Source organism: Lycorma delicatula, chromosome 13 (assembly GCF_047948215.1).
Source record: "Lycorma delicatula isolate Av1 chromosome 13, ASM4794821v1, whole genome shotgun sequence".
Taxonomy (NCBI): domain Eukaryota; kingdom Metazoa; phylum Arthropoda; class Insecta; order Hemiptera; family Fulgoridae; genus Lycorma; species Lycorma delicatula.
Window position 1 is genome coordinate 52,790,836 of NC_134467.1, and position 24,957 is coordinate 52,815,792.

Below are 24,957 nucleotides of genomic sequence, written 5' to 3' on the forward strand. Positions count from 1 at the left end.
AACATCTTCTATTCACCTTCTACTACCAGAGGTTGGCGATACGCAAAACGTTATATTTAATGATGATTACAAACCGAGCGTTTTATTAAAATGCTTCGAAGGGATACAGTTTGATTTAATTTTATAACAAACGAAATCGATCTGATCATCCCAAGGCAAATGTCATCTAATAAAACACCAAAAAAAAATTTCTCGTTATGAGAAACAAATTTAAATTTACAATAAATCTCAAAATTATTTCGAATGTAATCTCAGTAGAAATTTATTTTGTACGCGTTTAACCAAAGCTACATTTTACCTCTAAATGATGGAAATATATAGATAACACACTTACATCATAAAAGTAAGTAACTTTGTCAAAACGCTTCTTGAAAATTCCACGATGCGTTATAAAATTTTCAATACATTTTTTTCTTATTTTAACACTAAGATTAAGAGGTACGATCATTATCATCGCTTAAAACTGAATGTAGCGATTAGAATTAGTCGGTTTTAACAGTAATTTATCCAAAATAAAGTTACGTTATTTGAAAACGATCGTAACTGCTTATTTCGTTAATTATGTAACCACAAAACAATTAACCTAACAATACGCTTTTTAAAACTTACTGTTATAAAACGTTGCTAAAACAATCGACGATCCGATTAAATTACTTCCTTTGTTGCTTGATGAGTTTACTTAAACGAGACAGGTAATTAACTGGATTAAAAATATATTACATGATTTTATCAAATGTTATTAAGGGATACATACTATTTTGTTTACAAACGTTTAAAAATAATAGCACAACATACCGTTTCTTTTATGAACCGATAAGATCGATACGCGATATTAATTTTGTTGTCGAATCGATAGCAAATAAATATCACTGGTTTACGATAAAAATACAAATTAAATTTTTTATATTGGTGCTGACTATAATAATATGCAAAAATTCATTTATTTTCATAAATACGTAAATATAATATATACGTAAATTGTTAAATGCGGTGGTAAACATATGATTGATTACAAATATGTTTTATCTTTAATAAAACCATATTGCATTTCATAAAGGTAACCTAACTTACATTATTTAATTTTTCTGTTAAAAAAATGTAAATACTGTTTATGCTAGTTGATATTTATAAAAATTACTTCAGCGCATACACTTCTTGATTTTTTCTAAGATCACTTCTTTTCTGCTCGATGTAAAATATCGATATCAGTTTTTTGGATCAGCGTACTTTATTCAGGAATTATTACAAAATATTAGCACAACGGTCTAATCGGAACTCCAAGTGGCTGTATTATCTTGTAGTAGGATTGATACATCTTTTTAAAGCCTAAGTACGGTATTGTTCTGGTAAGATTGGTAATTATTTATTATATCATTTTTATCTGATGGATTTTTATTTCTCTTATAAGTATTGTATCTTTATTATACAATGCCTGTAGTTTTGTATCATTAAGTCTTCATAGTTTGTGAGAATCATTTATATGAATTTTGCATATTATACTTTATACACTTTTAACCCGTTTTGTTGGGGCAACAATATTAAATTTTAAATTTAATATCTCTTATTTAAATTTATTTATCTATTTTTCCAAAGTTAAAATTTACAAATATGTTTGTTTTACTTTTGTGGTATAATGTTATTTGTCAGATTTAGAAATTTTTATGTTTTAGCAGAAATTTTTAATTAAATTTAACAGTAAAATGATATCCAATTCAATAATCTGTAATTATAATTTGATTTGTACATTCACTTGTTTTATTTATTTCAACTATCTGAAAGAAAAAATGTATCATTTTATTATCAGTAACACACATCTCTTTGTTTTCATTCTGTATCGATCTGTAAAACTTTTTAAAAAGCTATTAGTACATATTCATCAGTTTCTTTATTGTTTCAAATCTTTTGTTACAGCATTCATCTTGAGCTGTTCTTTACGTACCAGTACTTTGATTTTTAATTTCTTAATCAAAATTTTTTGATGCTTAAAGTTTTATGTTACTTGCTTTCTTCAATTATCGATTGAATTTGTGCATTGTGAGTACCTAAACTTGATTTACAGACCCAGTTCTTATTGTTGGAATTTGCTGCAGGTTTTTTTATGATTTTGAACTAATTAGCCTACATAATGTATATTACTCTTTTACAAACACATTTAACTGCAATAAAATTAACTCTTTTCATAAATATTGAGATAATTATTTATTGTAAAACATAATTTAATACTTGCAAATTTCCTTTTAGCCTAAAATGTCTCCTTGTTCATACTGACCTGCTTTGATGTAATTGTTATATCAGTTGTTTGAATTTTACCCCGTAAATAAGATAAAAATAACTGCTCTTTATAATATTCTCTGTAATTTAATTCCTACTTTGTGTCGCATTTCTTTACTGTTGTTTTACTTGCAAACTGTATTCTACACTACGTATACATTATTTGATACATAGTTTTAGTTAAAAGAAAAACATCAGCATTAGGCTCACATTTTCATTTACAAAAAACAGTTTAATTTATTCATGTTCAAATCTGTTTTCTATTTCATTGTTATATTAGGCTCTTAATTTACTAATTCTATTACTTAATTTTATCTTCTATGTTTTTCCTTCTATTCTAAACATCTTTTTTAGAATAAGAGTTTTTATATAAATGCTGAAAGCAATGTATTTAAAGGCGTACGCACAATTTTGAAGTATATTATCTACAGATATTGACAGTCTTATAGTACAGAGTTGAAAATAATGTTTGGTAATCTTTTTATAAAAGTTATGTATTTAAAATTTTTTAAATTAAAAATATTCTTCGATTTAACAAACATGATGAATATTACAATATAAATTATATACTGAGTAGGCTCATTGTCAGTTAAATGAAGTAAATATTCAAATTTATACTGAACTGTAGATGATTAATAAATTTAGACTAAAACAACAAAGTAATGAATTTTTTTTTTTTGTCTTCAGTCATTTGATTGCTTTGATGCGGCTCTCCAAGATTACCTATCTAGTGCTAGTCATTTCATTTCGGTATACCCCCTACATCCTACATCCCTAACAATTTGTTTTACATATTCCAAACATGGTCTGCCTATATAATTTTTTCCTTCTACCTGTCCTTCAAGTATTAAAGTGACTATTCCAGGATGCCTGAGTATGTGGCCGATAAGTCTGTCTCTTCTTTTAACTATATTTTTCCAAATGCTTCTCTCTTCATCTATTTGTCGCAATACCTCTTTATTTGTCACTTTATCCACCCATCTGATTTTTAACATTCTCCTACAGCACCACATTTCAAAAGCTTCTAATCTTTTCTTCTCAGATACTCCGATCGTCCAAGTTTCACTTCCATATAAAGCGACACTCCAAACATACACTTTCAAAAATCTTTTCCTGACATTTAAATTAATTTTTGATGTAAACAAATTATATTTCTTACGGAAGGCTCGTTTAGCTTGTGCTATTCGGCATTTTATATTGCTCCTGCTTCGTCCTTCTTTAGTAATTCTACTTCCCAAATAACAAAATTCTTCTACCTCCATAATCTTTTCTCCTCCTATTTTCACATTCAGTGGTCCATCTTTGTTATTTCTACTACATTTCATTACTTTTGTTTTGTTCTTGTTTATTTTCATGCGATAGTTCTTGCGTAGGACTTCATCTATGCCGTTCATTGTTTCTTCTAAATCCTTTTTACTCTCGGCTAGAATTACTATATCTTCAGCAAATCGTAGCATCTTTATCTTTTCACCTTGTGCTGTTACTCCGAATCTAAATTGTTCTTTAACATCATTAACTGCTAGTTCCATGTAAAGATTAAAAAGTAACGGGGATAGGGAACATCCTTGTCGGACTCCCTTTCTTATTACGGCTTCTTTCTTATGTTCTTCAATTATTACTGTTGCTGTTTCGTTCCTGTACATGTTAGCAATTGTTCTTCTATCTCTGTATTTGAACCCTAATTTTTTAAAATGCTGAACATTTTATTCCAGTCTACGTTATCGAATGCCTTTTCTAGGTCTATAAACTCCAAGTATGTCGGTTTGTTTTTCTTTAATATTTCTTCTACTATTCATCTGAGGCCTAAAATTGCTTCCCTTGTCCCTATACATTTCCTGAAACCAAATCTGTTTTCTCCTAACACTTCTTCCACACTCCTCTCAATTCTTCTGTATAGGATTCTAGTTAAGATTTTTGACGCATGGCTAGTTAAACTAATTGTTCTGTATTCATCACATTTATCTGCCCCAGCTTTCTTTGGTATCATGACTATAACACTTTTTTTGAAGTCTGACAGAACTTCCCCTTTTTCATAAATATTACACACCAGTTTGTATAATCTATCAATCGCTTCCTCACCTGCTCTGCGCAGTAATTCTACAGGTATTCCGTCTATTTCAGGAGCCTTTCTGCCATTTAAATCTTTTAATGCCCTCTTAAATTCAGATCTCAGTATTTTTTCTCCCATTTCATCCTCTTCAACTTCCTCTTCTTCCTCTATAACACCATTTTCTAATTCATTTCCTCCATATAACTCTTCAATATATTCCACCCACCTATCCACTTACCTTTTGTATTATAAATCGGTGTACCGTCTTTGTTTAACACATTATTAGATTTTAATTTATGTACACCAAAATTTTCCTTAACTTTCCTGTATGCTCAGTCTATTTTACCAATGTTCATTTCTCTCTCAACACTTCAAAGAAGAATGGATCTTTAATCCACTCTTCTTTCGCTAGTTTGCACGTCCTTTATATAGTATTTCTTAATTGTTGATAGTTCCTTTTACTTTCTTCATCACTAGCATTCTTATATTTTCTACATTCATCCATCAGCTGCAATATATCGTCTGAAACCCAAGGTTTTCTACCGGTTCTCTTTATTCCTCCTAAGTTCGCTTCTGCTGATTTAAGAATTTCTTTTTTAACATTCTCCCATTCTTCTTCTACATTTTCTACCTTATCTTTTTTACTCAGACCTCTTGCGATGTCCTTCTCAAAAATCTTCTTTACCTCCTCTTCCTCAAGCTTCTTTAAATTCCACCGATTCATCTGACACCTTTTCTTCAGGTTTTTAAACCCCAATCTACATTTCATTCTCACCAAATTACGGTCGCTATCAATGTCTGCTCCAGGGTAAGTTTTGCAGTCAACGAGTTGATTTTTAAATCTTTGCTTAACCGTGATATAATCTATCTCATACCTTGCAGTATCGCCTGGCTTTTTCCAAGCGTATATTCTTCAATTATGATTTTTAAATCGGGTGTTGGCAATTACTAAATTATACTTTGTGCAAAACTCTATAAGTCGGTCCCCTCTTTCATTCCTTTTAAAGTAATGAATACATAATAAATACATTGAAAAAATAAATTATAGTATTTGATCGGGCACAAAAAGTTAACAAAATATATTAGGATGCCAAAAAAATAGTTAAAGCAAATATGATTTTGCTAAAAGAATAGCATTGCGTTTTCACTCATTTTTTACCACTCGTTTTCAACTGGTGAAGCAATTAATTAAGGGCACTTAAGTAACCGCTGATCAGTATAAAAATCATGATTTTTTTCCATCAGGAGTACTTTTACAGTATTACAGAACATCTTGAGCGGGACATAAAAAAAAAGTATTTATTTTTAAAATTATTAGTAGCGTGGTGACAACTTATTAAAATAAAATGACTCTGATTCAGATATTTATTATTTCACATAATGTTCTACACTAGTATGTTGTATTTAAATATCGGTCATGTATAAAGTATGTTTTATTAGCTATCCATCAATTACTTCTTCGTAACTGTTTTTCTTGTACGTTTATTTAATTTCATTTAAATCTTCCGATTAGTACGGGATGTATTCAAGTTTTCTACATATCATTGATATGCTTTGATTAATTGTCGATTCTTTAAGTAAAGTAATTGATTTTTCCTAAAGTTTTTTATCTATGGATTTCTTTTATCGATATGCGAATAAACTGTAAAGAAAGAAAACTGAAGTTTACAATAAATTTTACTTAATCTAAAATTAAATGACCATTTCGATCGTTAAAATGATCATTAGTAGATTCTGATAAAAATTACTTATTACATACTACTTACAAACAGTACGTATAAAATTCTATAAAATAAGTACTTGTAAACATCTTTTTTAGAATAAGAGTAAAAGTTGCAAAGTACTATTGTTTTGAATCCACTGAATCGGTCTAACGGTAAAATTGTTGTTACAAATCAGCCGTTTAACAGCCGATTTTCAAAGTCAAAGGTTCTGAGGTTCGAATCTCTGTAAAATAAAGGTAAGTTAATTTTGTATGAGATTGAATATAAGGCAGTACATACCAGAATATTTTGTCGGTCGGGGTTCAGTTAACTACACATCTCAGGAGTAGTCAGCCTGAGCCTATACAAGATTACTCCTCCTTTACTTATCGTACATATCATCCTCATTTCATCAGGCCACGGGTCGCATATCGTTCACAAGGTGAACAGATTGCAAAGTACGCATTAGGAATAGAAAAAAAATTGTTGTTTAGGATAAGGAAAGAATAAAGAAAAGAGTGGCCGATGAAAAAGGATAATTTATCTGTCAAATTAGATAAGCATATATAGCCGTTTGAAGTTTGCACGCTTTCTAAAATTAATAATCATTTTATAATTGCGCTTATAAAAAGAAAGCGATAGAATAAAACAATAATCTCAAAGGTTAGTTCAGAAGCGCATAACTTATTTTTTGGTGAAGATTTTTTTAAATAATGCAAAAAATTGTACTTATCTAAACTCTAATAATTACTTTTAAATTAAAAAATAATTTATCGGTTATTTATTTTAATTTATTTCAAGTAAGTAAATGTTTTACTTTAATTTTCTATTTGTGTCGTCAGATTTTTTACAATTCAATGTTTAATCGTATAAATAATCACGGTTTTTAGCAACATTCATTCCTAAAATTAACATAATCTTCTCTAGGAATAACAAGCCTTGTTAGGGGATTGAGGAGTGAAGCGGTTTCCCATCGCCTTCTCCATTGAAGGCCGATGACATATCCAACTAACAATTCTAATTAGAGTATATTCGAGATTCGTTAGTTAACTAAACTTTTATTTTCAAACAAATATCTCCGGTAAAGAAATGTTTGACGTTTAAAAAAAAAAATCAGCGGCGATCGATTTCTTAACGTTAAGATTTGCAAAATTTACTTTTTTCCTATAACTTGTACAAACTCTCACAGATTCAAATAATTTTTTTACAGAAACAAACACGGCACTTGAAAGATAACACGACTATAAAAACCCACAAAAACATAAAAACTCAATACTCTCGGAATAAGCATTTTTCTGATCGGAGCTTCTCGTTTTATTACCGCCTTGTAAAAAAGACCGGTTAATAGTGTAAGCAACAACATATTAATGTACATCTTTTTGTAGTGAAACTGCATTATACTTGTACATAATATACTCCTGTTAGAACAAGATTTCTAAGTTTTTATTAACAAATGCCACGCGTCTTTCATTGACATTACCCGTACAGTTCTAGACAGTTTCCTAATTTCTTTATCGCTACAAACCCGACACGTTTTTCCTTTTCTTTAAGTAATTTTTTGCGAACTCAATTTATTAGACTTGTACGATAATTACATATTGGAATTTTAAGAAATCTTTTGAACGTTATTCTGAATTTCAGAAATTAGAAGTAACTAACAGACATCTCCCCGGTGATTTTTATTACCGTTCATTTTATTAATCGAAATAAAAAATATTTACGAATTGAAATTCACAGCTAGTATAGAGGCTAACAATATATTGTAAATGGATTTTTTACCAAAATAACGGTTGAAAATACGTGTTGTTAGTCGGGCTTCAGAGGCTTAAAAACATATTCAGATAATTTTCAGTTTACTCCTTCAAAATTTTAATTTTTTTCCGTACCGGTATTATTTATTCGATATCTTCCTGTACGCGCTTTACTAATATCCTGTTGTTATTTTTATTTAATAATAAACACGATAATTTTTTTTTATTTTGCGTTATCACTTTGATCGAGTTTTTCGCACAGATTTACTTGATATCCGACAGATATTGGAAAATTTCTTTTTGTTATTCACGAAGCGACGTATCTACTGACGTATAATTATATGTTCTGATCTAAATAAAGTATTTGATACCCTGTACTCGCATTTTCTGTTATCTCTATAAGCATCGGTTTAATTTTAACGAGCGATGGGCCTTATATGCCGCCTGTCATTGTTTATCCGCTTAGGATTTGCTGGAAATTCTTTACTCTTGAAAACTTCCTGAAAGATGTCGCTTGATCGATCGGAGATCCTCTAAGCGGGGAAGGTTCAAGAGAGAAGTTGCACCCTCTTTTCCCTCTATCGGGAAGAAGTCCATCTTAACTCTGACCGCTCTTAGAGTACAGATCGCCGGTATTTTCCTCCTGTGAATACATATTCCCTTACGATTTACGATGTTAAGTCGTGTAGGCCGATCGTTCCAGAAACTTCAAATCGCTGGCTTTTCAGGTTTTGGTAATATGCGATAACGGTTAAGACAGGATCAAGGGACGGTCGGTGACAAAGGCGGTCTACTCACCAGGATACTGCTGCTGTGTGAATAGAAGGGATCCCAGGATACTATGAAGTATTATCAAAATTTGGATCGTTTCCTTACTGTTGAAATTTGTCTGTAATCGCTCATATTCTCCGTACCGAATATTCAAAGGCAATTTTTCACCTATAAACAAACTAAAATATTATTACAGGCGTCATCCTCATACAATTCCCATGACATATATATATATTTCTCCAACAGGTTTTCCGTCTACTGCCGGGTCTGGTTGTCTGTGTATAGGCAAATGCAATTACTGCTACTGGCTTGCCGGGCCTGACCTAGCCGCAATTTAAGTATACATGTAGTACGGAACAGACTCAGGTCGCTGCTATGCAGCGTTATCAGTTGCAGTCTTTAATAAACGATTGAATCTCAATCGTCATGCGAATTGACAAAAAGTCAATGAGTGCTCCTTCACTGTCCCATCTCTCAGATAATCGTTAAGAAATGCCAAGCTACCGACAGAGCAGGGTCCTGTCTTTACTGTTGAGCGTTCGCTACAATTAAGAAATTCATCTTACTTGTATCGATTGAAAAATATTAAACGCTAGCTCCCGTTTGCTTTTTCTTGTTTTCTTCACGCTGTAGTTAAGAAACCGTCTGACAAAAGAACCTTTTTTCATCGAAGACGTTCTACGTTGTCATGTAGGAAATCTTGAAACCGAGGAAATTATCTGTAATGAAAGCACAGTATCGTTAAAACCGAATTGATATACGCTTTGCTAATTTTATTAATTTTTGATTCGTTACAGATTTACGAGCAAGATATTTAAGATGGACAAAATTCCTTCGAACGACAACAATTATATTTCCGATAAACAGTCGAGCGTTTGTGGCGATTCTGATCGTACGTATTTTGAAATGGAACAGATTAATATCGCCAAAGATAATACTCGAGATAATATCGATGAAAATTCATCGGACGAGACGTTTTTTGATTACGAAGAAACCGATCGCTATAATGATAAAACTAAAATAAATAATTTCGATTATTTTCAACATCCTCATTTATTTAACGAAAATAGTAAACCTTCTTTGCCGAAATTCGCATCGGATTCGTCGCTCGCATCATCTACCGCTTCGATCGATCTTAAATTTGGAAGCGATAATCACGGCGTATCAAATATAAGTGAAATTCCTGAAAACGAGATTTGCGATACCGTTATGGAATGTAGTTCATTTAATGCGGGTAGTTCAGGTAATCAGAACGATGAAGGTAAGTGTTTTTATCCGTATACACTAAAGTATGTACTAACTGCGCCTATTTATTTCTTAAAAAAAAGAAGAAATATAGGTAATTTAATGAACTCCAAAAAGCCTGTTTGTAAAAGTAAGTTTCGTTTAATATTTACAGATGTTATAAAACATAATGTAAGCGTGAAACGCCATACGCCATACTTTTGTATCGCAATCGATGTTTGTTTATTCAATCGTGCGTATTCATCCATCAGAGGTGATTTGGTTTAAGAATCGGCGTCATAATAACTGCTCTTTTTGAAATATTCTTTTAAATTGCCCCGAATCGATAATTATTTAACTTTTTCTTATTTTTTCCTTTTTGTTTGTATTTTTGGATTTTGCCGTTACCGATTTTTTCGCTATTTTTTTTAAATTCCCGCATCTTTAATTTAAATCTGTTGGCGTTTCCAAAAAAATAAAAAATAAGCTGAAGCGTAAAAATTAACCTCGGTAAATGAACAAATCAATAACTCCCGATTTTATGAAAACAAAAAAAAGTAATTTGTTGTGCGCGTTACCCTTCTAGGTATTAATAAATTATGAAAGCGTACAACTTTTGTTTTAAAACGATATTTTATTACGTAATTCGTGTTTTGGCCGATTTTATTTCTTAAAAAAAAATGTTAACAGCATTTAAGAGTAATTTTTATAATCCTCTGTACGACAGCGACCTATATTCATTGAAACCTTTTGACCCCGCCGTACTTTTAATGCCTCGTGGAACAAAATTTTGAAAACGAAAGGACGTAAGGAAGATGAACCGAGCCGCGTTTAAAAATCGGAAACGCTCGGTGCGGTTTCTGTTTGGCGATTAACCTCGTACTTTTCTCATTTTTCGGTAAGAACCTGCGCTTTAAGTAATAAAATATTAGAAACAAATAATCGATCGATCTTGCACCCGCTTGTGTAATTATTTTATATGCGGTAACAAAAACCGTGTTTCATTTAGTTAATTTACTTTATTTTTTGTTAATTTATTTACAGAAATAAACGATATGAACTTCGCCATCAGGTCTCTGAAGTCGATAAAGATCAGCAAAGAAAAACCGTATTCAAGGCCCGGCTCAAACGTGACGCAAGTGAAAGCAAGCGATGGACGTACGCTTAATATTAAACAAGTAATGGTTTTATTTGTGGCATTTTTAACGTAAAGAAGATGAATATGAATATGTGTGTCGTGTAAATTTTTACAGAAAGAGCAGAAGACTAATTTCACATCGTCATTCGTCCGCATCTTCACCGCATCCGGTATTTTTTTATCGCCTGTAATAGTATCTTTTATCGCGCATTACAGTTGCAGTATTCGCTTATCCACCGGTACGTTACAAGATACCTGTATCCTGTAAGCTACCCCTCTTCTAAGGTTGTATTTTCAAACGGTGCGGTGCCGATCCTTCTAACGTCAAAATTTAAACTTTAGAGTTATTTAGTACGGCGTAAAAAAGCACCTTCTTTCCGGAAGAAAATCGAGGGGAGAATAGCACATCTTACGGTACCGCAGCCGAGATGTTAATCCGTCGATGAATCTCGCGGTCGTTTTGATAGTTTAAACGTCGCGGTTTTTATTCTTATGTTTTATTTACTTTATAAAGGCGCAGAAAACGATGAGACCGACACCGAGTACGATTCGGTAAGATACAGAGACTAGCCGATGTCGCCGAGTGTACTTAGACTTCAAGGGGCAGCGTTGAACTGTCGATCGGTAGTTTCTTCTGTATAGTTAGATTTAGGTCGACCCACCGGGTCGGTCTAGCGGTGAACGCGTCTTCCCAAACCGGCCGATTTGGAAGTCTAGCGTTCCAGGGTTCAAGTCCCAGTAAGTCGGTTATTTTTACGCGGATTTCAATACCAGATCGTGGATACCGGTGTTCTCTGGCGGCCGGGTTTCAATTAACCGTACGTCTTTGGAACGGTCGAACCGAGACCGTACAAGACCGCTTCATTTACACTAGTACATATCATCCTCATTCGTCCTCTGAAGTATTATCTGAACCGGAATTACCGGAGGCTAAAGAGGAAAAAAAAGAAAGTTAAATTCAGGTCGACCGGAAGTTTTATAGCGAATGGAGCGCTTCAAAATTTTTCCGCTCGCATGATAATAGCGAAGTTATAAGATTGAATATTTTATTAATCGAACCGCTCGTAAAACAATTGTAGAAGATTTTTTTGAATAAACAGTCGGACGGTTACATCGCAGTTACTGTGTCAGTTGTTCCCCGGTTACGGTACACGTGAAAGCTATCGTACGGTAATGCGACGGTAACTGTTAACAACATACTGCCAAAAATTCCTAACTATTTTTTTACGCGGATAATTTTCGTAGATTACAAGTCGCTGTTGTCTGACCCGTGTTTCCTGCCGTATCTTGTAAGATTTTACCTCTTGTAATGTCGCCTGTCGGTCACCGGTAGTATTATTTGTATTAGTTAGCGGTGTTACGAGCTGTAAAAACGTTTATCTTGTTCAGACTCGGACCGTACCGATCCTATACATCCGGTATCCGTCAAAGCGATGGTAAATTTTACTTTTTCTTAACGGACTAGCTAGTACCTGTACCGCACAGAAGAGAGTGGAGAGAAGAGTAGGATACTTCACTGTAAGGTTTGTAACCGGTACTGCAGCCGACAAATTAAAATAGACGTATTTGTATTTGACCTGTATAAAATACGAATATATTTATAAGATTTTGTTTATACATAGTAATTCCTACTTAACCCGGCGTGCCGGGGACGGGGAAAAGTTCCTTTGTATTCTCCCGATAGATAGCTTTAGGATCGCGTAACTTTGATAATATTAATCGAATCCGATAACACCGGGGTGATTTTGAAGGATGAATACGAATACGGTCGATTATTTTTAGAAGGGTTACGATTATACTATTTTTTTTTTAATTAAAAATTATTACGTCTCGAAGACGAGTGAAAATAAAGAAGAAATTCGCTGCGTTTTGAAATTTTATTACAAAAGGGCAGAATGCGACTCAGGGTATTCAAAATTTTTTGACGTTTATCGAAATGACCTAGTTTAAGCGTTTTCAATCGGGAAATTTTGTCGCCGATGATGCACCTCGCTGTGATCGGCCGATGAATAAAATCGTGGAAAAACTTGAACAAAGAGACTCAGCAGTCACGATATCGGTAACAAACTAAATATTGATCGTAAAACGGTTATAAACCGGTTTGAAAAAGGCCGGATTAAAAAACTCATCGTTCCGGTGCCGCGTGAATTAACGAAGAAAAACTTAGCGGTTCAAATTTACATCTACGAATCGTCGTTAAAACATCGCTTATGAAACGGCTCATTAATAGCGATGAAAAAGGCTCGATGAACATTACGCGAGAAATGCCACGTCAAAGCGAGGTGAAGCTCCATAAACGGTGGAACAACCACGATCGATGTCAAAAAAGCGATGGGTGTGTGTAAATGAATTGTCCGCTGTGTACTGTTACCGCCTAACAAACTATCAATTGTAACCGCTGTGGGAAGATAATACCGAACGATTAAGATAAAGCGATCACAATTGATAATTTGAAACGGTTTCGTCTGTTTTTTTGATAAGAAAAACGTAAGTTCTACGCGACGGGATTACGATTTTACCTCAAGAATGGAAAAAAGGGTTTGATCAAAACGATACGAATTGCGTTTGATAAACTTCATTTAAAATAGAAAATAACAATTTTTGTATTAAAATACGAAGAAACTTTTCCCCGATCGTTTAGTTTGCACGACGGCTTTTAAATCAGTCGATCGTAAGTTTGCCCTTTGCAAGGGTCTTACGCTTTTTTACCTGTTGTTTCATCTATATAGTTTTCCTTAAAATTCATATTTAATAAAAAAATCGACCTTCACACACAGACATTACCTAAAATGAATGATTTTAATATTAAGTTAATTCTATTTTATTATTTCTTGTTTTTTTTTTTTACTTTTCCAGTCCGAAATTAAGAAGTCAAATAAGAGGTTGATGGCGATGCGTGAAATGTATATTTATTGGATAAACGGTCAACGGATTATGGAAAGAATACAAGTAGAAGTAATAATAAGTTTAATTAGAAAAGAGCATTTAAAATATTTGAATATTTTAAAAAACATAAACGAAGGAAATCAGTGTAACGGTATATATTCGATAAATGTAAGTTTCCATTGTATTTTTAGTATATTATTTCTTATAAGTCGTCGAACAAATAGCGCGACAAAACGAAAATATTTTAAAACGATTAAAAACTATAAACGCCTGATTTTGAATTACATTTAAATTCGTTCGTTAGAAATACCTTCTTAAAATTCAGCGCTGCAATAACTCGACCGAAGAAGAAGGTTATATTTGAAAGTTCCTTAGGGAGATCGGTTTACGTGTAATTTGAAAGCGAATAATTTATAACGATTAACGGTTTAGAAATTAAATATCGAGAGACGGTCAAATGAAACAGACACGGCACAAGAGTATTTATTCGTTACAAAAAGTTAATGCCGGCAGAGTTTTCTCGATCCTCGACCCGATTGTACGGTAAAATGATTACCTTTAATATCCCTCTTTAATCGTGAAAAGAAGTGCCAAATACGTTGACTAGAGAGGTACAAATTTCAACTTCGCAAGACCTTCAGCGGTCTCACACGATGTTAGCGGCCGCTTATTTTAATACCGCAAAATTATCGGCTCTGAAATTCAACGAACACGACTACACATTTCCTAAGGTGTTTTGTGTGTTGTGACGGCCATTTTGAATCGATTTTTACAATCTCATCGGCCGTAGTAACCGGTCGACCGCTGCAAGGTTCATCCTCGCTATTTGCTTTACCGTCTTCTGACGACTGAAATTTTATATAACAGGTGTTGGTAGCGTTTTAACCTATAGTTAATCACGATAGATAACTACGAGTATTCATTAGCGTTCACTTTTTTAGCAAACAAGAAACGAGTAGCCGTTTGTAAATATAATAAATTAATCTAAGATCGGTAGCCGTTTCGGTCATTAAAATGATCATTATCAATAGATTTTTTCAATAGCCGGTTGGCCTGTTTGAAACTATCTGTTGTGCGCTAATTTTTTAACGTCAACGTATTTGTTGTTAATTATGTTCTGATATATTAGCCCATCCCCAAATCCCAGACGGCCTTCTCGGATTATTTCTGCAAGATTGCACCGTAATCTCTCTCCTCTCCTAATATTCTCTCTCGCCTCAACAGTTTACAAATCCTCTAACCGTCAGAGTTAGAGTTAGTGTTATACGATAGTGTAAAATCATTTTTATGCTTTTTCCCGTAGTTTGCGAGATAAACGGTTTGTAATATTGTACGACCCCCAAAAACGTGCAAAACTATCTATGATGGTTAGTCGTATGACCTTCAGAAAAGGTCCAGGATCATATGTGTGACCGCTTATTTCAATGTAACATTTTCTGGGGTGCAAAAATAGGTCATTTCATTTGAAAAAAATGTGCTAACCTTGAAATAACGGTCAAGGTCAAATTCAAGGTTGCCATGAGGTCTCTTCTTCAATTTGAGTAACTTTTGTTTAGGTCATTTTTTGTATTGACACATAGTTTACAAGAAAATCACCTGGGGTGATTAAAATGAAACACGATATATATATATAAAACATGTCATGAGTTATTCATAATCAAGGCTAAACAAAAACTGCTGAAGATAAAATTGATGAAGATTTGTATATACTTTCTTCAAATATATATATATATATTGACTGGAATCCAACCCCAAAAACTTCCTGGATAAAAATTAGATACAACACCACTCCATCACAGGGATCAATGGAGGTTTGCTGCTACACTGTGGAATCAATTTATCAGGAAGCACTGATTCCTGGCAAATTTCTATGTATAAAATTAGATTAAAACAGAATCTGTTGCTGATTATTTTATAGTTGAAGCAGCTATATAATTTTAAATTTAATTAATTTTATTTATAACACTCTCTAGAAGAATTTTGTTCCATAAGTAATTTTGGCCTATTCTTATTATTTTTTTGATGGCTGAATCCAAATATGAACTCAAAATCTATCTTAAGGACTTCATTTCTTTGTAATTGCCATTTGTAAAAGATAAAAACCGATAAATGATTTATTTTCTCTATTAAGGCTTTACACTCTGTTAAGATTGAGTTGATGTTTTTTTTAATAATAAAATATGAATGTCTGAAGATAATTTATAAATGATTCAGGGTGGAATGATTTGGAGGATGATCGGGGTGACTGATATTACATCTTAGAATAATATAGATATTGACTCTTTCCTCTGACTCTACTATGACTCATTCCTTCTAGGAAAATAAATTAATACATTTAGCTAATAGCTTTAATAATACATAAGCTATTAATACATTAATAGCCTTATTAATGTCATCGCAATCTATACAGTCATTTCAGTCACTGTTACTTGTTATTGAATAACAACATTTTAAAACAATATGCAGACATGTATTGTTTTTGTTGTGCTACATACATTCATATATTTTGTGTATCATTAGTAATTTATATAAAAATGCTTTGCAGTTGTATAAATGATTGTAACAATTTTTTGTTTGCGTGTGGCGATGTAACTTTTAGGTCTCAAAAGAGGTATTATTCCTTCGGTTAAAAAATCATATGAACTGTATTTTTTGTGTAAATTAGGAGATCAGGACAAGTTTTGGATGGCCTCACATATGCAAATAAGCTTAAAGCTTGTGCGTGGGGTACAGAAATGGTATTTTGCAGCGCTATTACAAACCGGGATTCAAACCCGGGAGTCTGTATGTAAGACTGAGATGCTACCACTCCACCGTGGAGATTGGCTTTAATTTTTATTCAATTTTATTAAGTAGGCTAACTGAGAAGATATGACATATGTTTTTGCTGTTCCTAAGGTACAGAGAGCATAAGGACCGCTTGACAGACTTTTTGCTTTCACAAAAACCAAAGGTACTCACGAGTAATTTCAAGAAATTGTTGCATATTCAAGGCTTTCTTCAGCCGTAGGACCTACTCCACACGATGAGTTGTTACATGTTCCAAAAACATGGAGTTCAGAAGAAAATGTTAACGATAAAGAAGTTTGTAGCGATTTATAAAGCAATAAAAAAGAAAAAGAGGGTCCAGATTTCCAACGTAAGAGTACTGAACCTCACAAAATTATTCGAACGGAACGTCATGATCTTAATTTGTCTTGAATGAAGAAACGTTTATGAAACATTTCAAAAAGATTTGTTTAACCGGTAAGGTATAAGTCCGAGTTACTGGCTTTAAGGTTAAAATTCTGGTACCTTCATGAAAGCGGGAGTGAATTATGTTTTTTCTGTATTAGGGAGAACTCCAGCACTGGTTCTTATGATATAGTGCACTGAAACGATGTAAATTCTTTGCTGCATTTACTAGGAGAGCATTACAATCCTACGGATGAGATTGTTTATAGATTCCTTTAAAACAAGTTTCAAAGCTGTCTTTCACAATGGAAATAAGAAACCATCAATTTCCTTTGCTTATCGGTACAGATAAAGGAGACATGATTATATGAAATATTACTGACAACGATACAGAATGAAAAGTATCGAAACCGAGTTTTAGATTATACTAAGTTCTGTTGTTTTTACAGACAGTAAGTTGTTTTTACAGTACAGACAGGAAAAGCTTTTCGTTAAAAAATAGTGGCCAAAGGGAGAAGCACACACAGCCAAACAGAAAATATTTTGTGAATCCAAAAGATGTGTATTTTTCCCTATCGTATGTAAAACTTTGTTCGATTAATTTTATGAAAGCAGTGAAACATAACGACCAAGGTTTCTTATAATTTAATAACAGGGTTCCTAGGATCAGCCTAGAAACTCAGATAAGTAAGCAAATAGCTAAGCTCAGATAGGTACGAGGGTTGTTTGAAAAGTTTTTAGCTTCAACATGAAAATGGCAGCGCTCGTCAACAAAAGTTAGGGAATGTATTCATGCATGCATTGAAAGGTACTCGCTAAAATTTCAGCCATTTTGGTTGCTCAGTTGTTGTTTGATAATCGTTTGAGTAAGTCATTGTGACTGTTTTTGTGAAAATGGAAAAGAATAGAACATCGTGCTGTAATTAAGTACCTGCATGCGGAAGGCAATACGTCTATGTAAATTAAAACCAAGTTGGATGTTGTTTACGAGGACTCTGTCCCATCATTGGGCTGAATTTAAACATGGTCCTACCAGCTTGGTTGATGATAAACGTTCAGGACGGCCAAAAACTGCAACTACCACCGATATCATCAAAAGAGTTCACCAAATGGTACTGAACGATTGATGAATTACGGTTATAGAGATAGCAGAAGCTATGGGCATATCGAAACAACGTGTTAGTCATATATTAACTGAAGAATTGGATATGCGTAAGCTATCTGCGCATTGGGTGCCGTGTTTGCTCACTTTGGACCAAAAATGCATTCGATTGAATATTTTCAAGGCCCTGCTGCAGCAGTTTAAGCAAAAAGATTTTTTGCGTCGATTCATAACTGTAGATGAAACATGGATCCACCACTACACTCCTGAGACGAAAGAACAGTCAAAACAGTGGACTGCAAAGGGTGAACCTGCTCTGAAAAATGTGAAAACTGTTCCATCAGCCGGGAAGGTGATTGCGATTGTTTTTTGGGTTATTAACGGAATTTTGTTTATCCATTATCTTCAAAAAGTTAAACAATAACAGGACAGTATTAGGCATCATTTCTTGACAAGCTGAAGGCAGAAATTGCAAAAAAGACCACATTTGAAGAAGAAGAAAGTGCTTTTCCATCAGGGCAATGCGGCTGCTCACACTTCAACGGTCATTATGGCTAAAATTCATGAATTGCACTTTGAATTGGTTGACCGCTCACTGTATTCACCAGATCTGGCCCCAAGTGACTTTTTCTTGTTCCCTAACCTTAAAGTTTCACTTTGAGAAAAGATATTTTCATCGGACGAACAGGTTATCGCATATGTAAACGCCTATTTTGCAGAGAAAGATGCCAGCTACTATTTGGAAGGTTAAAGAGGTTAGAGCATCGGTGGAAAAAGTGTTTAGACTTGAAAGGAGACTTTGTTCAAAAATAAAACTATATTTGACCTTAAAATGCATCTTTTTATGTTAGACTCAAAACTTTTCAGACAACCTAGGTAAGCTAATGAAGAATTTGAATTTTGAGAGGAGTTTGAGTGAATCTGATAAAGCAGAATGATGGGTATCGTTTCAAAATATTGTTAAATCATTTTTAGGAAAAAAGAAGGCTGAGAACTATGAAGAATTGGTGAGTTAACTTCTGGAAAACTATAAATAATAAAACTATAAATATATCAGTTAAATTCACATTTGGACTTTTTTTCACCTGACCGCAGTGTTGTGAGTGATGAGCACGATAAACCGCTTTCACCAGGATATACTGAATAATGGAAACATGCTACTAGGGAAAATGGAACCTGAATATGATTGCTGGTTGTTCCTGGAAACTGAAAAAGAGCATTCCAGAGGCTGACTTCAGGAGAAAACTAAAGAAAAGCAGATATTAAGTAAGATAATATCAAAATAGGCTGTTTAATTTCTTTAAGTTCATGTTACTAAAAAACCCTGTCCTCCATTCAATTTTGAAATCAATGCAAAAACTACTATAAGATGCACCTTGTTTCTTTAGTTGTATGTGCTTATTTATTTTGACCGATTAAAATATTTACATAATTTTTTTTTTTCTTCCTTAACAGGATTACCATTTAGTGTTAGATGTATGTAACACTGCCAGCAAACTTCTGGAAGATTATAAAAACCAAATGAACGTATGTGATGAAAAGCAAAAGGAAGAAATGTAAGTTAAATATTAAAATGTAAATTTACTACTCCCCGTCACAGCTTCACCTGCGCCATATGGTTGGTTAACTGGCATTTCTCCCGCCACCACCTCATTCGGTCGCCCTAGAGCATAGACCAAATGTACCGTGCCAAAAACGGCTACTGTGCCTCTAAACAGATTAGCGACCTCGTTATCCTAAATGCTCCTAGTGAGCTCCTATCTTGCGTGAGCGGTTAAGCTGGGCGCCGTACAGCACCCGCCTATGTGTCCCTACCGCTCACTTGTCACATTAAAACTAAATCGGGGAGGCGCACCCCTTGTTACAATTAAAAACAAAAATAAGTTACTTTAATAAAAAGACGGCAATTTAAACCGTCACGCCTCGGTCGCTGTTTGCCAGCTAGTACCTGTCCACCATTAAAGTGCTTGGAGCTTATCGGCTGATGGCAGCCATTATTTCCAGGAAGGTTTTCACCGACACGCCACAGGAATCAATAAATCCCCATTAAAATTAAACTTAAACTACCGATGACGGTTGAACATCGCAACCTCATCGAGGAACTCCCACACGGTCCGACAATGCGACTCACACCACATTGACTCGCCGTTTATGAGCGGCCAGTTTTCCCCCTGACCTCTAAGTTCCAGGGTGGCCCGGTCTCTGGCCCCCCCAAGAGCAGGGCAGTCGAACATTAGGTGTTCGTTCGACTGGACCTTCCCACAGACGCACAACTCATCAGCCGCTAGGCGAAACCTGAACAGATATTGCATCAAATTCACGTGGTTGGTGAGCACTTGGGCACCCGCCGCCCTTAAAAATGAACTTGAGGCATACCATCCCCCCAGATCCTGTATAAATGTATACAGAGATCTTCCCTTAGACGTGGTGTACCATTCATGCTGCCATGCCTCCATTGTGAGGCCCCAAAGCCTCTTCCGCAGGCGGGAAATGGGCAACTGTTCGAAATTTAGACCCGGTGCATTGTGATCACCGTTCCGTTCCGGTTCTAGCCCGACCCGAAACCGTATCCCAAATACCTCGGTTTCCCGACCTCTTCGCAACTTCCACATGGCTGCTCGAACTTTCACCACTAAATCGATTGGGAGAGCCTTTCGCAATACGGTAGTAGCCTCATAGGAGGTTGTTTTAAAAACACCAGTGCATACAATTAAAGCTCTGCGCTGGGCACTCCTTAAATTTAGAAGCAGTGCTCTATTTCTGTCCAACCTATGCGCCCAAACCGGCGCCGCGTATGCGATCATACTCTCGAAGACACCTCGGTACACTAAGTACATTTGGCGACCAGAAAGCCCGTAGTCTTTCCGAGTAATCCTTCTAAGTTTGTGCATCACAGAGACAGCGTCCGCCGCAACTTGTTTAATGTGGTTGCTAAAAAGCAACTTATCATCAAACAAAACACCTAGGTTCTTATGAACCCTTACTCGGCTGATTACACAGCCTTTATACTTAATGTGGGGGTTTCGACTGCATGATAATTTGTCTGCGCCCTTTAGAAGCATAAACTTCGTCTTGGGCACAGAAATCTTTAAATTTTGTATGTCCATCCAGCCTTCGGCGGTTGACAAGGCCGCCTGCGCTCTACTTTCTAGCTGTGGTCGTGAATTTCCATGAACTAAAAGGAGACAGTCATCGGCGAAAGCCTGGGCCGTGACTCCTTCTGGGAATGTCAACCCCAGAAATCCATCGAACACCAGGTTCCACAGCAGGGGGCCGAGAAAGGAACCCTGCGGGCTTCCCCTGGTGACGGATTTTTCCACAACTAGGTGCGCATCTTTAAACAGGGCCGTACGGTTAGACAAATAGTCTCGTACCACGGCCTGTAGCGCCATATGGTTATCTGTGTTTCCTGTAGCAGTCAATCTTTTTATTTTATGTTTATTAGTCAGGTAACTGAAGCCAGTCACACATACAGTAATGATGGCAGTGGCTGTGGTGGTTGAGCCACAGCACCGTATACCTTCGCACCCCTTAAAAAACTCTGAATTAAAAAACTTAAAAATGGTTTTTAAATATTTTTTATCTGAAGAGTATTTTCAGCCCAAGTCTATCGAATATCTCTTTCACTGTAGTCTAGATCAGGAAAATTTACAATCATTGTTCAAAAATATTTTTACCTTTCTTCATCCCCTTTCAAGATCGAATTTCAAAAATCTAGAAATCGGTTTATTGAAATGAAGATTACACCACCAAAATTAGGTTCACTTCTTCACTTCTTACAGAGAAATGTAAAAAAATAACAGGGTTTCAAAAAAAATTCAAAAATCAGTTTTAACCCTTGATGCTCTAAAAAATCTAGAAACTGGTTTTTAGATGTTCATAATCAATCAAACTTAGCACACACACTGATAGGCACTGACAGTTCACAATTAATTAAGGTTTTTGCTTCAACCTGCAAACCTCCACTACAACACATACACACACACACACACACACACACACACACACACACACACACACACACACACACACACACACACACACACACACACACATGCGCACATACACACATGTACATATATATATATATATATATATATATATATATATATATATATATATATATATATATATATATATATATAAATAAGCTATAAAATATAAAAATATATATATAATCTTTAATAATTTTGAATAAAATGAATTCATATTATAATAGTTCGAAATTTTCTTTTGGAATTGACATTAATAGAGAAATAAATTTTCTAGATGTTGGTACCAAAATTAACAAAAATAATAAATTTATAATGTCAGTATATAGGAAACCTACAACCAATAAAACCACAATACACAGAAATTCAAATTATCCGTGGTCACACAAAATTAGTCCATATGCACACATGGTTAATAGCGCAATTAATTACACACAATATAATAAAAATAGAAGTAAATTAAACAAAGAAATAGATATTACAGAACAAATTGCTAAACATAATGGTTATAATGTTTCTTTAATTGATAATATATACAAAAAAACAAATTTCAAAAATTAATACCGCAACTCTTATACCTATAAATGTTACACAAAAAATTGACAGCGTATATTTTAAATATTTATATACTGATAATGTAGTTGAAAATATAACTAATATTTATGATAAAAGTAAATTTAAACCGGCATACAAGACAAAAATCATATAATAAAATGTTTAATAAATAACAATCACACTGACTTATATAATTCATGTGGAATTTACAAAATAAAATGCAATGATTGTGACCACACAAATTATATAATATATATATATATAATTTCTGTGTTCTAAAAATCTAGTTTTATATATATATATATATATAGGTAAAACTAATAGGTCTTATAAAAACTAGATTTTTAGAACACAGAAATTATAAAAATGGTAAATTGGTTTTATATCTAATGTTGCTGACCGCCTTATTAATAATAAACATTCTGTATCTGATAATTGAGACAAATTTGGAAATAGTGGAAATGAAAAAAATCAATTTAAGTAATAATAGTAAAAGTTTGGACATTTTGGAGAGATTTTATATATATAAGTACAAAAGAATTTCCAACTCGATTAACTTTCAGACAGATTATGAAGATGATACTATTATAAAAGCAGCAACAGATGGCAGCACGTTTAAATTTCAAATCCACTCAGTAATGCAACATTGGCTGGTCAGGTTACCCGGTATAAATCTTCTAATTATTTTATTTTTAGTCGTGTTTAAATACACCTTCTCAGTTATGCCAAGAAAAATGGTTAAAAATAATTTAGTGGTGATAGATCGGGTAGTTTTTTTGTTTATCTCGAACAAAAAAAACTCTTTATAGTATATATTAATATTTAAAAGTGTATATTTTTTGGAAATTTTTTATAGCAGTATAAATTATTTTTCACAATTAAAAACTTAAATGATTATGCTAAAAGTATGTATTTTTCAGAACGTATGAACTTTTTAACTAAAACCTGGGTTAACTAAGAAAGAATTTAAATTCTGTTTTAATTTTTTATGAAACTGGTTATTTTATTTTCAATATGTAATTGGTATCAGTCAGTCAGATATTTTAATTTAGAAATTATTTAAATATTTAAAATGATACTTACAACGTCAGATATAAGTTTTTTGGTTGAATTGTATTATCGTGTTAATTAAAATATTAGAAACAAAATTTTTTTTGTCATCGGTCAACAGTTATTTAATTTTTTGATGCTATTCTCTGTTACTATACTAATGTTTTAAGCTCAATGTATCTACTCATCCTGCGCTCTCTATTCTGTTCTACATTTATTCTATTTTTTGTCTTCCTCTACCCTTTTTACTGTTCTCCTTGTGCCCTTCTTTCTCTAAAGTAACTAAACTTTTAGTCTAGCTCATCAACAGTTCACCTCCTTATTATGCTTGCTCTTCGAGATTACCTTGATCAAACTTTTCCTGAACAGGTAGGAACCTGAAGAACAATCTAACGTTCACTGTGTTCATTTGATTTGATGCCTTTTGTTTTTTTTCTGGGAATCACCAAAGATTTCACCTTTCCTCCACAAAACTGTGCTGATTTCATCAGTAAAGACAAAAAATTGTTAGAAAAATGTGGAATTAAATGGTTAAATACTCCCGGGAATGCATAAAAACAAAACAACACTGCAATGTTCATTTAACATGTAATAATCTAAAATTGTTTTTTTTTTATTGTAATTGGGCGACTGACTTTAGCCCGTGTGGTATTTAAAAAAATTCCTTTTTAATTCTTAGATATATTTGTTTTATTATTTTAATGTTTTTATTTTTTAGGGAAAAATTAAAGGAATGTATAAATTTATCCAGTTCATCAATAGTATCGTCAACAACAGATACTGCAAGCGAGACAGACAGTAAAAGCAAACTGCACACGTTAACATTCAACAATAATAATAAAACTACTTCTACTACTTTAATGGATACATATGACAAAAGAACAACAGGAAATAATCAGAATAATGATCACTCTCTGGTTAAAATTTCTGAAAATATTGTTACACCTGTTCATCATAGATTACTGAAATCAAACAATAATGAAAATCAATTTACTATTAGACCTATATTAAAGCATAACAGTTTCTTAAAAAGTAACAGTAACTGTAAAAAAAAATCTGTAAAATTTTTAGATAGTAATTCAATTGAAATAGATTTTAATGTAAATGAATATGGTGTAAGCATCGAAACCGATTCTTCAGTATCAAAAGCTTGTCAGTTCGGTGAAAGCTGTAATCCTTTAGGTAACAGATCATCAAAACCGTTAGACTGATATATATTGGATGATTCTAAATCTTCAGAAAAATTAGATTTAAATAAATTTGATACTCCTAGAACGTCTACAGCAAATA

General features: G+C 33.5%; 1 protein-coding gene across 1 annotated transcript; it reads left to right on the forward strand.

Moving 5' to 3' along the window:
- The first annotated feature begins 916 nt into the window (after positions 1 to 916).
- LOC142333722 (uncharacterized) lies at positions 917 to 24,957 on the forward strand. The gene is made up of 6 exons (XM_075381165.1): positions 917 to 1,057; positions 9,344 to 9,789; positions 10,815 to 10,948; positions 13,765 to 13,962; positions 19,526 to 19,626; positions 24,386 to 24,957. The coding sequence occupies exons 2-6, from the start codon at positions 9,366 to 9,368 to the stop codon at positions 24,876 to 24,878; spliced, it is 1,350 nt and encodes a 449-aa protein (XP_075237280.1). The 5' UTR covers positions 917 to 1,057; positions 9,344 to 9,365; the 3' UTR covers positions 24,879 to 24,957.

Bases quoted from the DNA above. Each gene is read 5' to 3' on its own strand.
- LOC142333722 (XM_075381165.1), top strand. From the start codon at position 9,366: ATGGACAAAATTCCTTCGAACGACAACAATTATATTTCCGATAAACAG. The intron at 9,790-10,814 runs GTAATCAGAACG...ATTTATTTACAG, and splicing joins ATTTAATGCGGGTAGTTCAG to AAATAAACGATATGAACTTC. The intron at 10,949-13,764 runs GTAATGGTTTTA...TTACTTTTCCAG, and splicing joins GTACGCTTAATATTAAACAA to TCCGAAATTAAGAAGTCAAA.